We start from the raw sequence: 13,379 nt of genomic DNA on the forward strand, positions 1-13,379 counted from the left end.
ACTTCATTCCTTGCTGGGTTGGTTTGCAGCCAAACTGAAGTAGCTAGGATCAGGATCAGCTCCTTCAAGCCTGAGGACATGGTTCTCAATTGGAAAAGGATAGATTGCCAACTTCAACAGGGGAGAGGTATTGCCCCAAGTAAAGGAGTTTAAGTATTTTGGGATCCTTTATGAGTGAGGGTAGGATAGAGCAGGAGATTGATCGGTGGATCGGAGCCACATCTGTAGTTATGTGGATGCTTAACTGGTCTGTTGTGGTGAAGCGAGAGCTAAGCCGTAGGACGAAGCTCTCTGTTAACCGATCAATCTGGTCATCCTGAAAAGACTTAAAGTAAAACCGGATTATGTCCCTGCAATTTAAGTTGCAGACAACAGTAAAGAAGAAAATATTTGTCACAGTGCAGTGTCAGTCCAGTGACAGTGTGGTTTAATGGTAAGATTGCTGGACAGCAGCTCCCTAGGACAGTTTAACCTCTATTAACATTATATATAGATTATCAAGACCTTAAACATTTTTTTTTTCAAATTATTATTGACAATTACCCAGTTTTTAGTCTGCTGCTTGAGGTGTAACAGTTTTTGTTATTTTTGGCACAGGTGAAACACAAGCTGTTTGAGATGGATATCCTCCTCAAAACCAGCAGCCAGAGCACTGCATTAGCTGTGATTTACCAAATGCAGCAATTTAAAAGGTAAGAGAAAAAAGTTTACAATTTAGGAGGAAAGCTGCGTTTTTAAAAAGTTGTTTCAGTATGTGATTGTTTGCATGATAATGCAGTTTTGCATGTTTTCAGCTTGGAAAACAGATTTTCAAAGTTTGAAATTCCAATCTCCATCTTCAAATGTAGTATTTGTAATTCAAATCCAAGATTTGCTTTTCTTTTTTTGTTTATACACATTTACTTGTTATTGTGAGCTTGTTTTCACAAGCTTCTTGTACTGAGCATATTTTCCTTCATAGTTTGACTCCATCAATGGAGTCAATGGTTTTAGAGGATTCTAGTTTTGCAGACATAGACTTTTGTTTTCTTTCTGCTTGTTTGTAACAAACACCTGCTCTCCCGGTGAACAAAAATAGAAAAGTTAAAACTTCCTTAACTGTACTTCTATAATACATCTGCTGTGAGCCTGGGAGAGAACTAAAAAATGCTTTGTGTGTGTGTGAGATAGCAATAATGCCATACCGTAGAATTTCTTGTGTTAAATTGAGGTCAGTAGGACATCATGAGTGTACAGCATTGCCTGTAGCGTCTTTGAGTTTCCCAGTTGCCTGCATGTATTGATAGTACAATACAATGTTTTCTGTTGTGGCATTTAGGACTACAATCCTGCACTGCATTAACCTGGTGGGTAAAGCGTCAGAGCTCTTTATGGCACTTTGTTTTTCCAATAAATGTTGGCGGCATCAGTCATTCTTACCCAGTCATGTAATGCAAGATTTTGAATGGTTCTTTTAGTTGGGGTTAGGGACGCTCATACAAATTAGTTTAAAAACTATTCAATGTACATAAAATAATATGTATTTAGTATATTTATGTGTATAGAGATAAGATTGGTTTCCCTGTCATTTGCAGCATGTATACGGAAATAAATAAGTACAAAGTATCTGAGGAGGATATCGCCAAACTCGAGGGGATTTTCTCTCTCCTTGCGGAATGCCCTAAAGCAACAAGTAAGCCTGTTCACTCAAGCAATCTTCATCACCCAGCACCTATTGTGCCATCTGACAGGTGTGTGACCTCAAGTTTCCTAATCAAATTTATGTTACTCTTCCAAAAACCTGCTGCCACCCAAATCTGACATGGAATTCCCAAGGGCAGCACTGAGTCGCTGTGAATTGTATGAATTATGTTTTATCTGGGATTTGCAGATGTGCCTTCCTCCTGGAGTTGGCTCTGCTGGCCTTGCAAGTAAAGCATCAAAAATTGGCCACAGACTGTTTGAAGGAGCTGAAGTCGGCAGGACAGGCTGTGAGTGTGTGTTAGAATCTCAGCAATAATTACTGCAACTAAACCAAATATTGCAATATAAATTACTACATCTGCTCTTAATTAGGGAGGCACTTTATAATAAATCAATATAATGTTTTTAAGGCCTGATCAACAGCTAAAAACCTGGTGGATTTCACTTCTGTCACAAGTTGTAGTGGGCAAGACCATACAGACTTGATACATTTTTTTTTTATCTAAACAGTATAGACTGCAAATATTGATGCAAGATCTTACACAGAGCTGCAAGTAGGGAATTCTAGTGCCTCTGCACACACACTAATCGTTTTAGGTGGAGCGACTGTACAAAAATATCTCAACTTTAACATTAATTCACTGCCAGCGGCCAAACTGGTTGCTTCTTTAATTAGATGCTACTAACAGGGGTTAAATAAAGGGAAAACAAATAATGAAAAATGGGTGAGGCAGATAATAAGGGGAGAGTTATCCAGAGTTTGGAGAGAGAGAGAGAGAGTGGTAAACATTACCCTAATCCCATTAAAAAAAACATAGATTTGTTTATTTTTGAAAAAAATGTGTTATTTTATCTGTCATTTACTGCTGTTCTCCCACATGTGTTTTCCCTGTAGACAATTGATCAATGCATAATGATGGAATGCATCAGCAGTGAGATCAAACTCCTAGAGAAAAAAGTAAAGATGAGTGACTACTCCAGAGGCAGCGTTGAGGTAATATACTGTATATTTTGTTTCAAATGTTAAAATGCATCTCACTGGATCAGTGTTTTGATGAGGAGTTTAGTGCAAATTCCTGTGTGAGCATCTTAAGATGGCACACAGAATTAACCCTGTTTTTTTTTTTTTAAGAAAAGGCATTTCAATTGTTGAATATTTGTGATGGTTAAAGTTGTAGAGAAAACCTTGTAAGAATGAGAATCTTGTAATTCTATGCCATTCTTCACTATAAAATCTTTTAAATCAAAGACTTGTGTGATGTTAAGTTATGTTGAGTTTTGTCCAGATACAATTTGCCAAGGATTACTGTAGTGCTGTTGTTCGCACATGAATTTAAATCATGCTGTTTATTCCACAGGCTCGGCTAAGTGCGATCCACAAGTTGGATCAATTGCTGCAGACTGCACTGAGAGAAGCGGCCCCACAGACTGTGCAGGCAGTTTGTGTTGCACAGTGGAACACTTGTCTAATGCTGCTGCAGCACAACCTGAGAAATCACATCAAGAAGCCTCTGCTCAGGATTTCCCAAGCACTAGAAAACATTCAAAGGTTTGTGTGTATAGTTCCTGATCATGTATGTTTGTTCGAAGGCTTTTCACTTAGTTGTTGTTATTCCAAAGTTTCAACGAATATTTCAGATTTTTTTCCCCCACGTTTTAAGAATATCAAAATTAAAGCAAAGAAATTACTTTCAGTCATTTGGCTACATACAGAATGTAAATAAACCAACTCATTGTGGACCTTGTTTTAAAGTATGGTATTAATATTTCTCTGATAATATACCCTCATGATCCTATTTTTAATCACAGCACCTTTTTATTTACTTTAGAATTTGAAATGGCAGTCTGTTAAAATTTTGAGAGTAGAGTGCGCTACAGTAGAACACCGTAGCTAAAAGACCTGATCGCTTCATTGTTGCCTCAAGCCGTGATAATTCAACAGAAAGCATCTTTTAAAGTCCTACTACAGACAAAGTAGATTTTGTCATTACCAAAGCATGGTGTCACTGCATACAGCTCTGGATACTGTCGTTCCATTTAAAAAAAGATTTTATAGAGATAGCCCTTTGTATAAATAGGAATTGGGCTCCTTAAAACAGTCATTGTGGAAACTGAAAACTGGTACATTAATGTATATAAGTCCCTCCTTCGTCCTATAGACCCTTATACAAATGGAAACATTGTGCCCAGCCAATAGGCTTAGACTTCTTGTTTTTGAGACTGTCAATCAAAGTGAAAGCGGAACTGTGCACGGAAACACAACAGCAAACACGTAAATATGTATTTGGCTCTTACCTGACCCATAGACCTATATCAATGCGACCCGATGCGACCTTGTTATGTTTCGTGATGTGCGTGCAGAAAAGAAGAGGCGTGGCTTCTGGTAGATTGGGAGAGGCAGGGCGAGGAAGGCTGTTTAGGGCGGGACATTGAGACATTTCTCAGAAACTCCTGATCGCAGCTTTAAGTTTTTACTTTTTCTGATCATGAATTCTCCCACTCTAGGTTAGCCAATGTTCCGAAGAGTATTTAAATTAGAATTTCTGGTGTGTAATGTAAACATGTAGTATCTTACTGGATAGAACCAGCTGATCTGTTTTGGTGCTCACTTGTGGTGTCTGTTCATTTTACAGCATGTTGGTTGAAGTACGCTGTCAGGTCCACTCTGAGCTTGCAGCAATTGAAGAAGAAGAAGGGCGGCTTGAGATCTCTTTAACCCACCTTCAGAAAGCCATGGTGCTTGATAATGGCTTACATCAGGAACGCCTGTTATCAGCAATGTGCCTCCTTCAACTCAAAATAAACTTCTCCCAAAGTTCTTCACGGGTGGAGGATAAAGCTGCTTTTCTCATGGACCAGGTCTTCTAACACACATTTGAAAAACTACAATTACATAGTACAGTGTACTTTGCTCTAATTCCTTTTGATTGTATGCCTTTTCACATGAATTGTAAAGCCCTTTGAAATAGTTATTTGTAAAATGGCTAGATACAAAATATCCTTGTTAACACTCAAGTGTAACAAGTCAAAAAAATCAAAGAAAAACCTTGCTCTAGTTGTGTCCTCGTGGTCTTCATTGTTAGTATCCATCAAGCTAAGTTGTAAGTTTTCTACTATGGGATGATTATGGGCTGCATCCGTTCTTAGAAGATATTCCTGTTATGGAGTTGCTAAATTGTTATTGTCCATATTTTTTAACATTAACATTAATGTTAATGTAGTGTGCTTTAGTGACAAAAAATGGAATACCACCTTGAAAATAACTAAATTAGCTAAGAAGACTATACAGTAAATAGCTCTCTGTTGTTTCTCAGGTTAAGGACAAGCAACCTGAAGATGATTGTCGTCACGTTTTGGTCACAGTGGGTCTGCTTTTGGCTTCTGATGATTTCCAGGAGGTGCTGAATGCAGATGACCCCTCAAGAAGTATGGTTTCTCTTATCTTACTCAAACCTTGTTTTACAAAACTATTCTTGTATTTAGAAAACTGCATTTGAATGGTGTGCGTGTTTTAAATAACCAAGAAATCAAATGACAAAATGTAAATGCAGAATATATAGTAGTATAGTATGTCACGAATTTTAGGTCAACATCAATGCTTGCAATTTTTGTGATTGTGTATAATATGCTTTGTTTTGTAGCACAGTATTTTTTACTAAACTTTTTAAAAAATGTTTCATTCATTTAAAAATCTTGGTATGATCTGCATTGGTCCCTGTGAAGAGAGAGACCCCTATAGTGACAGCAGCTCACTTTTTTGCGTTGCATTGTTCAATGTTCTTGGAGAAAATGCTTTTAGACTGGGTTTAAGTGTTTCCTTTTTACTAAAGTGTCAGCTTGAGAGATTTTTTGATCCCTCTTTCATTTTCCAACACCTTGCTGAGTACCTTTAGAAGACCCAGTGACTTAGTAAAGAGCTGGCCTGCATGGGACAACGAGTATAACTGCTTTTACTCCAGGAATATGTTAAAAGTTCTTCTCTGCAGAAGTGCCTCTTGTGTTTGTGTCCTAACTTCAAATAATGATGTAGCTTATTTATTGCATTCTAAGCTTCAAACCCAGCAGACAAATTAAACTTAAAAAGGAGCGTAGGGCAGGATTTGTGAAAAAATAAACATTAATTTTAAGTAATGAAGCATTCAAAACCAAAAAGAATGAGCCCACACACATACTGCATCTCCATATTGCCTTGAACAGGCTGTGTGATTTTGTACTGCAATTCTGGGCCCAAATTTCCTGGGGACGTGAGGTCAAATGACGCTGATGTGCATTCTCGATGGCGAAAGAAAGCTTGAAGACTAGAAGAAGACAATTGCGGTGGACCAAACTACTGTTTGGTTTTGGTCTTGCAGTTAGAGTGCGGATTGGGCCACATTTTTTCATCTGAGTTCGACCTAAACCTGGGTCCTATTGGGCTTCGGTCGGGTATCCCTCCTCTACTTGCAGTAAACAGTCACGTGAATAATGTCTAACTAAAAAGCAAGGAATGTCTGTGTGTGTGTGTGTGTGTGTGTGTGTGTGTGTGTGTGTGTGTGTGTGTGTGTGTGTGTGTGTGTGTGTGTGTGTGTGTGTGTGTGTGTGTGTGTGTGTGTGTGTGTGCGTGCGTGTGCGTGCGTGTGGAGCAAATATCTCCCCAACGCGGTGCAAGTTTGACCTGAAACTTGGTCAACGAGTTCCAAATACCCCAAGTGTGTGTATTTTGGAGTAATTTGGTCATTTCAAAATGTTTATTTTAATTGTATTTCCCTTCTGGACAGCAGCTTTTGACCTCAGAATGTGAGGGGGCGCTAGCCTACCATCTATATCTATTTTACTGCACAGCTCCTCACCCGAGCAAGAGTCATGTGTCCGGCCAGAGCCAATCGCTGCACACACAGCCAAGCAGACACGGACTGTAAACACACGAGCGATAGAGAAGAAGATAGTTTAGATTGAAACATGGGAGTTCTCTGAATAGATCATTTGAAACCGTCAGCCACCAACCTGTTCAATACTCCATCTGGAAGTAGATTCTCTGTGGTACCCTGCATGGAAGCTAAGCTCTGACCTACGGTGGCTGGGAAGTGTCAAGTGAATGCATTTACAGAAACGAACACAAATGCAAACAGGTCACAACACGAATGCAAACCGGCCACAACGGAAGTGTTTCCGACGGACCGATATTACAGTCGGACAGTCGGACGGGTATTATGATATGATAGCCTGATATGAAAAATATAAGAGTATCCTAATCAACTTTCACTTACTTTCATACGCGTTTCGATGTCTTCTTCTTGTTCTTCTCTGTTCTGGTGGGTTAAAAACATCCGCCAGAAACGTGTCCGTCTGTAATACCGGTCCGTCGGAAACACTTCCGTTGCGGAAACCCGGTGGCCGGGAAGTGTCAGGTGAATGCATTTAAAGAAATGAACACAAATGCAAAAAGGTCACAACACGAATACAAAATGGCCACAACGGCCACAACAATACCCGTCCGACTGTCCGACTGTAATATCGGTCCGTCTGAAACACTTCCGTTGTGGCCGGTTTGCATTCGTGTTGTGACCTGTTTGCATTCGTGTTGTGACCTGCCTGCATTTGTGTTCGTTTCTGTAAATGCATTCACCTGACACTTCCCAGCCACCGTACTGACCACTCGGTTCAAAGGTAAAAAATGATTTTTGTTTTTAATAAAAAAAACAGCCGAATTGTAGATAATACTTTAATTTACTTATTCACTCATGTAGTTTGGAGCTTTACGTTTTGTTTTGCGCAGTTTTGTTACTTTTCTGATTGGCGCTACATTGTCTATGGAGTTTGGTTATCAGCGTCTCAAACATTTCACGGAGCACAAACACGGTATTTATTTAGTTAAATATACTAAATGAGTAAAATAAAACACAAAAAATGCATAAAAAGACAACTGAAAGAATAAAAAATACACGTGACTCCAAAAAACATACATTACAGAAAAATACTACAAAAATATGAAAATGACTCAAAATACACAAAACTAAATATTTATACAAAAAATACACAAAATGACAACAGAATCACAATAAAATGGCAACAAATAACTATAATTATCCAAAAAATGCACAAAAACACAACAGAAAGATACACAAATACACATAATGACTCCAAAAAACATATATTACAGAAAAATACACCAAACAAAAAAATAAGTAAATTTTGCACCCAAAAATAACCCCCTTTTCTTATTTGGTGATGATGTTGTTTCAAAACATTAGTTTGATCATACGCTATTTAGACCGGACAGACCTCACATGGAAGTGATTGACGGCAATGGCTGCTGTGTTGAAAGCTACACATTTCTCTGCAGCGCGTGTGTGAAAGAGAAAAAAAAACATGACCCAGTTAGCCATAACACTATGTAACTTATCGGCACGTCTTTGATTAGTTGTCTATATGGTACTCAAGTCTCAAACCATGTTTCTTACAATACAGCCAACATGGATGTGTAGGTCAGTCAGGCATTAACAGCACAACCAAGATGAGCCCATAGTTGTTCAATAGGGTTAGATTCAGGAATTCTCCACTCTCTTCAAAAATCGACTTGTGCTGATTAAAGAATAGTATGTCATCCTACAGTATGTGACCAGACTGATGATCAGCATGTTGAGAAGGTGCCAGAATGTTGTGGCTATGTTTGATTCTTTCACACACTATGCGAAAGCTTCAGTTTGGTCAACAGAACAAGTTGAATTACCAATATATCTTGATTCTTTGGACTGAATTCTTCTAATCCTCCGAACAAACATCAACAGCAAAGAAAAACCGTGGCTTTGTCAGAGAACATTTGGCAAACATGTGGCTTTGCTGCTCATCCCCCACAGCACTTTTACAAATGTGGGACCCTTTTAAACACAAACTTTCTTACTTTATGTATTTATGTGTGTCTGATAATCTCCGGGCTATGTGATATGGCATAGATTAGATATATTTAGTTCTGTATAAAGTAAAATAATGGACTTCCCTCACTCTAATACTAAATATTGTGTAGCTTTACTGAAATAATTTTATATCAAGTGCCATGAAATCACTAAACTAAATGGTTTACAAATAAATTAGCCAAAACTTGTTGTATTTATTCATTGAAATACATGATCTGTTCCCGTATTAAGTATATATGTATATTTCTAGTTCCAGTAGACGGGGTTGGATCAGGACCAGCATCTCATCTTGCTGCTCGGGCTCATCATCACCTTTCAGCAACGCAGAATGTAAATGGACACCTCGCCAAGTTAGGTAGTCACACGGACAGACTTGAAAGGTACATGTACACCTTTTGATTATGTATATAGACAAATGTATGTACAACCGTAATTCAAAGCTATTTCTTTCAACATTTAAACTATGTAAATGGAACAACACAAAATAAACATGCAGTAGCTACTACATGCAACTTGACTTCAAACACAGACAGTAACAAAATAGACAACAAATTTGTATGATTACCGTATTATCAGACAATAAAGTGTGACTTGTTGATTTATTACCCCTAGTGTTTACAAAATATTACACAGTAATACAGTTGTTATCACAAGTCACACTTTATTACCTAATAACTGCCTGCATTAATTGTTTTTAGAAAATCATTGCATTTCATATACGTATGCTCACTTTTCTGTTTGAAGCAGAGTTGTGCTTTAAGAATAAAATATCAAGCATTTGTTATGTATCACCCTGCAAACAAACAGGGAAACTCAATCAATTGTTTTTTTGTGTGACTGTTCCAGGTTGATATTATGGGCGACACTGTCAAAGACAGCCAGAAAACTCCAGGTCTGGGATGTGTGCCGAGCTGCTTGTCGATTCTGTTTGCTTTATGATGACGGGAAATGGAGTACTTTCTTACTACGGCTATTGGCTGAGATTTACTTCGTCAGTGCTGAGGTATGCCCATATAACCTCTCATGTCTGCAAATACATTCCGATACATGGCAATTCTTGTAGCTAAAGTTGCATGTAAATAGAAAACGAATAGGAAACAACTTCATGTAAATATCACTTGACTTTGCCCAACCTGAATCTGGGATTTCAGATTTTTTTTTTTAAGTTGTTCTGAGCATATTGTTTAAGACTTTTGTCTCTAATTTGATGAATATTGATAGATGTTCTAAAATTATAGTATAGGGAACTCTCAAGGCCCATGCCATGACCTTTTTTGTGGGTTTTGGATTATAGAGCACCCCAGATTAAATAAACAACAGCGTCAGACTGGAACCTAAGAATTAAATTGCAATTGACAATTTATTTTCTGAAAGGCTTAAGATCTGTTAATAGATTAATTTTAGCTACTGTATATTTGAAGATAATATACATTGTTGGCCTTAACCTTAAAAGCTTTAGAACCTTGTCCAAGTCCATAGATTGTAGATCTATCATTTTATCTCAGATGTCCAAACAAATCTCTCTTCTTTGTTTTCTCTGCTTGATGTTCAGTGATGTGTATACCGTGATAACAGGTTGACAGACTTTTCAACCTTTAAAGAGTCAATCATGAGAGGATTGAACACACGTTTAGTTTGACTGACTTTCATTATTGTACTCTACATTTTGGTCATATTTACTGTAGATCTGCATATACTATAGACAAATGTAGTGAGACTGCTGATTAGTGAAAGGCTTGGCTTTATAAGGCTTGGGAAAGACACTGATTCCTATGTTTCTCCCAGTGGTTGACTTGGCAGCTCTGTCCCATTAGTGTGTGAATGAGCTCGTGTTTTAAAGTACTTTGGGACTACTTCAGTGGTAAAAAAAAAAAAGAAAAAGAAAAAGTATAATTCTTGTTTATTTCTTTGTTTTTTGACACAGGGATACATTTCTAGAACAGAGTTAGAAATGTGTTTCCTACCAATATGAAAATAAGGTTGTCTTTTTTGTCTTTTGCCTGTCTGAGTTTCCACTACTGGCATATGCAGACCCACCTTGTCTTTTGTTTTTATTCTATGATACTTTACACTGTATAGCAAAGCATTAACACTTCCATAAAGTGTGTGAGCTCCTTTGCTCTATTAAATATGAATCTGTGGAAGCAAAGGTTCTTTCATTCTGTCCTTTGTGGTTGAGAAAGTAATCTGTTCCTTTTTACTCAGGCCACCATTCAAAAGTTGTTCTCAGAAGGGGTGCGGCTCAACAACCCTGGTGTTCTCCCCAAAGGTGTGTCTGAAACAGATCCACACTGGATTACTTACAGGTAAAGCACTACACACAGTCTAAGAGTCTGTTTTGGTTACTGTTAGGTAAAAACTAAACCGTGTGATATAGCAATCAACCAATGGAGTAAGTGGAAGCTGGACCCAACACAAACATTCCTTCTTGAAGAAAATGAAACGCTGAGTGGAGAAACATTAAGTAGAATGTTTGTAACGGTGTGCTCATAGAAGCAAAAAAGTTAACATCAATGCTGCAACTCAGATTCTTTATAAAAACCCATTATCTCCTAATAAAATATGAATGAATGAAAAAAATATTTTGGTCAATTTAAGAGCATAAACTATGGTTACAACTATTGGGAAGGGGCGTAAGCCACGGCTTATGTGTCATAGCTTGGTCATGCATATCTTAATAAGGAAGCAATAAACTATTATCTTATTCTTAAAACAAATTTTTTTTAAACTAATTGAACATTGTCATGTCTTATTTGCAATATTTAGCATTTTTTTTTTACATCTTTAAAGCTGGAGTATGTAGAATTGTGGAATGGAATCAACTACGCTCCCCTCTCCTCTCCCTGTTTCAAATTCACGGGTACCCTTGTGAACACGCACAACTGTGGCGCTTTTTTTTTTTCCTCAATAGCAACTAGTGACAAATGTTCAGACTTTATCTTGTGTTATTGGAAAGTTTTCTGATGTTTTAGAGACTCTGACATGAAAGCACCTATTACTTTGTAGTTACTGTCCTCATTTTGTAGCAGTTGCTGCCGTGAGCCCCTCCCCTGTCCCAAAGCATTCACACAGTAGCCCCTGGCCCGCAGCACTGCCATGAATTGAAATGAATTGTGCATGTTCTCTCCACCTTGGATATGCATAGTTTGTTCCACCTGAGTAGGTTACAGCCTTTAGACCTCATCGGTCTTTCTTTTCTGCTTGCTTTGCCGTGTAACCATTGTGCCTAACGGACTTTTCCTGCTGGAACATTCGCCATTGCACTTTTATTATTGATAGGACGTGGACACGGAGCCAATAGTAATGCCCAAAACAGCTCATGGAGCACTCTGTTTTTAAAAATATCTCTGATTGGCTGGAAAGGAGCATCACGCTTCTGGATTTCTAAAAATAATGAATACAGAGCCAAGACAAGAAGACAGTGTCCTCTCAAAATACTTTGAATTACAATATGCTCAGAGGAGATTATGGATTTTTTTACCAAAAATGCCAAGAAAAAATACATACTGCAGCTTTAACTTTTTTGCTTAATTTAAGTGACCCACTAGAAATAGCACAGTGTTGTTAACACACGGTCTTTCTTTCACGTAAACTCCACTGCCATATCCATTTTTCCCACTTTAAAATGAATCTCTTCCTTGTTCAGAAACTGGATCCAGGCTTTGTCTGCCCATGCCACCTCCAACTTCTTACGGGCAGGCGAGCTTGGAGAAGAGATTGGCGCGCCAGGCATGGTAACAAACACAGCCACTTACCTGTGGAACTACAACAACCACTTGCTTGCAGCCGGGGACTACCAAGGCCTGCTTCAGACCTTTCAGACTGTGATGGAGATGCTTGAAAGGGCAGAATGTACCAGGTAGGTCTGATTCAAAATGTACCATATAGACACATTTTGTAACTATTGTAGCCTGAAATCTATGGTTTTTGATCTGCTGTGGTTGCGCTAACATAGAAGTGAATACAAACTTTTAACATTCATATAAGATTACAACCTTAAAAGTTTTTGAGAAAATTATAGAAAGTTTTTCTGTATAGCTTGCCAGTGTTGTCATTAATACACTGGCATCTGTCCATTTCTAATTATTTGAGGGATTAAACCACCTTTTCCAACTTTATAGTATTTTTCTCTCTCTGAACAAACCAAATTGTTTGTGCAATGTTTTAAAATCATTACACTTGTTGAAATACTCAGCTACTAAGCTAAAACGTTGGTTACTAAAACCCAGATTTCATTCACTCAATTTATCAGAAACTGCAAAATTATGTACAAATATACTGTTTGCACAAAACTCCCCTGTTCTCAAAGTGTCTTTTTTCCTCATCTTGACTTATTAAAAAAAAAAATGTTTGCCCTTTTTTGCCCAACAAGAGTCAAATATGTGCTTTTAAAAATATGTGCTTTTATTTTGTATTTTTTTGTGTATTTTGTGTTTTTAGGAACAGCAACTCTTATGTGCTGCTATGTGATGCTGTGGCTCGTGGCCTCATTCAACCGAAGTCTGAACAACAAAGTAATGAGGTTTCTCAAGCAACATACAAGAGCAAGGAAAGTGTTCAAAAGGATGCAGAAGTCCCTAATCCTCCACAGGATATCAGCAAGGCGTTGAAGGTACATTAGAAATATTTATGTCAAAGATGAACCTCTATGAAGAAAGTTTTCAGAATGTTGTTTAAATCTGTGCCTTAACCAATTAAGAAGGTTCTTGAAGCAAAAAGTTGCCCAAACAAAGTATCGTAGTCAGTTTATGTATAGCTCAATTAAAGTAATTGATCTGATATTAAGTGACGATGTTCTCTAGA

At 37.8% G+C, this 13,379-nt stretch overlaps 1 protein-coding gene across 6 annotated transcripts in view; it reads left to right on the forward strand.

Annotated features, from left to right (window-relative positions):
• Nucleotides 1–13,379, forward strand: part of cfap46 (cilia and flagella associated protein 46) — a 62,984-nt gene that overhangs the window by 15,076 nt on the left and 34,529 nt on the right. For 5 of the 6 annotated variants that reach the window (XM_028468706.1, XM_028468707.1, XM_028468704.1 and 2 more), the window contains 12 exons: nucleotides 598–692; nucleotides 1,575–1,730; nucleotides 1,871–1,970; nucleotides 2,579–2,677; nucleotides 3,042–3,232; nucleotides 4,317–4,542; nucleotides 4,998–5,109; nucleotides 8,827–8,956; nucleotides 9,423–9,579; nucleotides 10,782–10,882; nucleotides 12,223–12,435; nucleotides 13,017–13,188. In XM_028468706.1, the coding sequence (XP_028324507.1) occupies nucleotides 598–692; nucleotides 1,575–1,730; nucleotides 1,871–1,970; nucleotides 2,579–2,677; nucleotides 3,042–3,232; nucleotides 4,317–4,542; nucleotides 4,998–5,109; nucleotides 8,827–8,956; nucleotides 9,423–9,579; nucleotides 10,782–10,882; nucleotides 12,223–12,435; nucleotides 13,017–13,188 (1,752 nt within the window). Of the gene's footprint in view, nucleotides 1–597; nucleotides 693–1,574; nucleotides 1,731–1,870; nucleotides 1,971–2,578; nucleotides 2,678–3,041; nucleotides 3,233–4,316; nucleotides 4,543–4,997; nucleotides 5,110–8,826; nucleotides 8,957–9,422; nucleotides 9,580–10,781; nucleotides 10,883–12,222; nucleotides 12,436–13,016; nucleotides 13,189–13,379 lie in introns of those variants that run through there. The other variant, XM_028468708.1, reaches the window with a different exon arrangement.

This window comes from Gouania willdenowi, chromosome 15 (assembly GCF_900634775.1).
Source record: "Gouania willdenowi chromosome 15, fGouWil2.1, whole genome shotgun sequence".
NCBI classification, from domain to species: Eukaryota; Metazoa; Chordata; class Actinopteri; order Blenniiformes; family Gobiesocidae; genus Gouania; species Gouania willdenowi.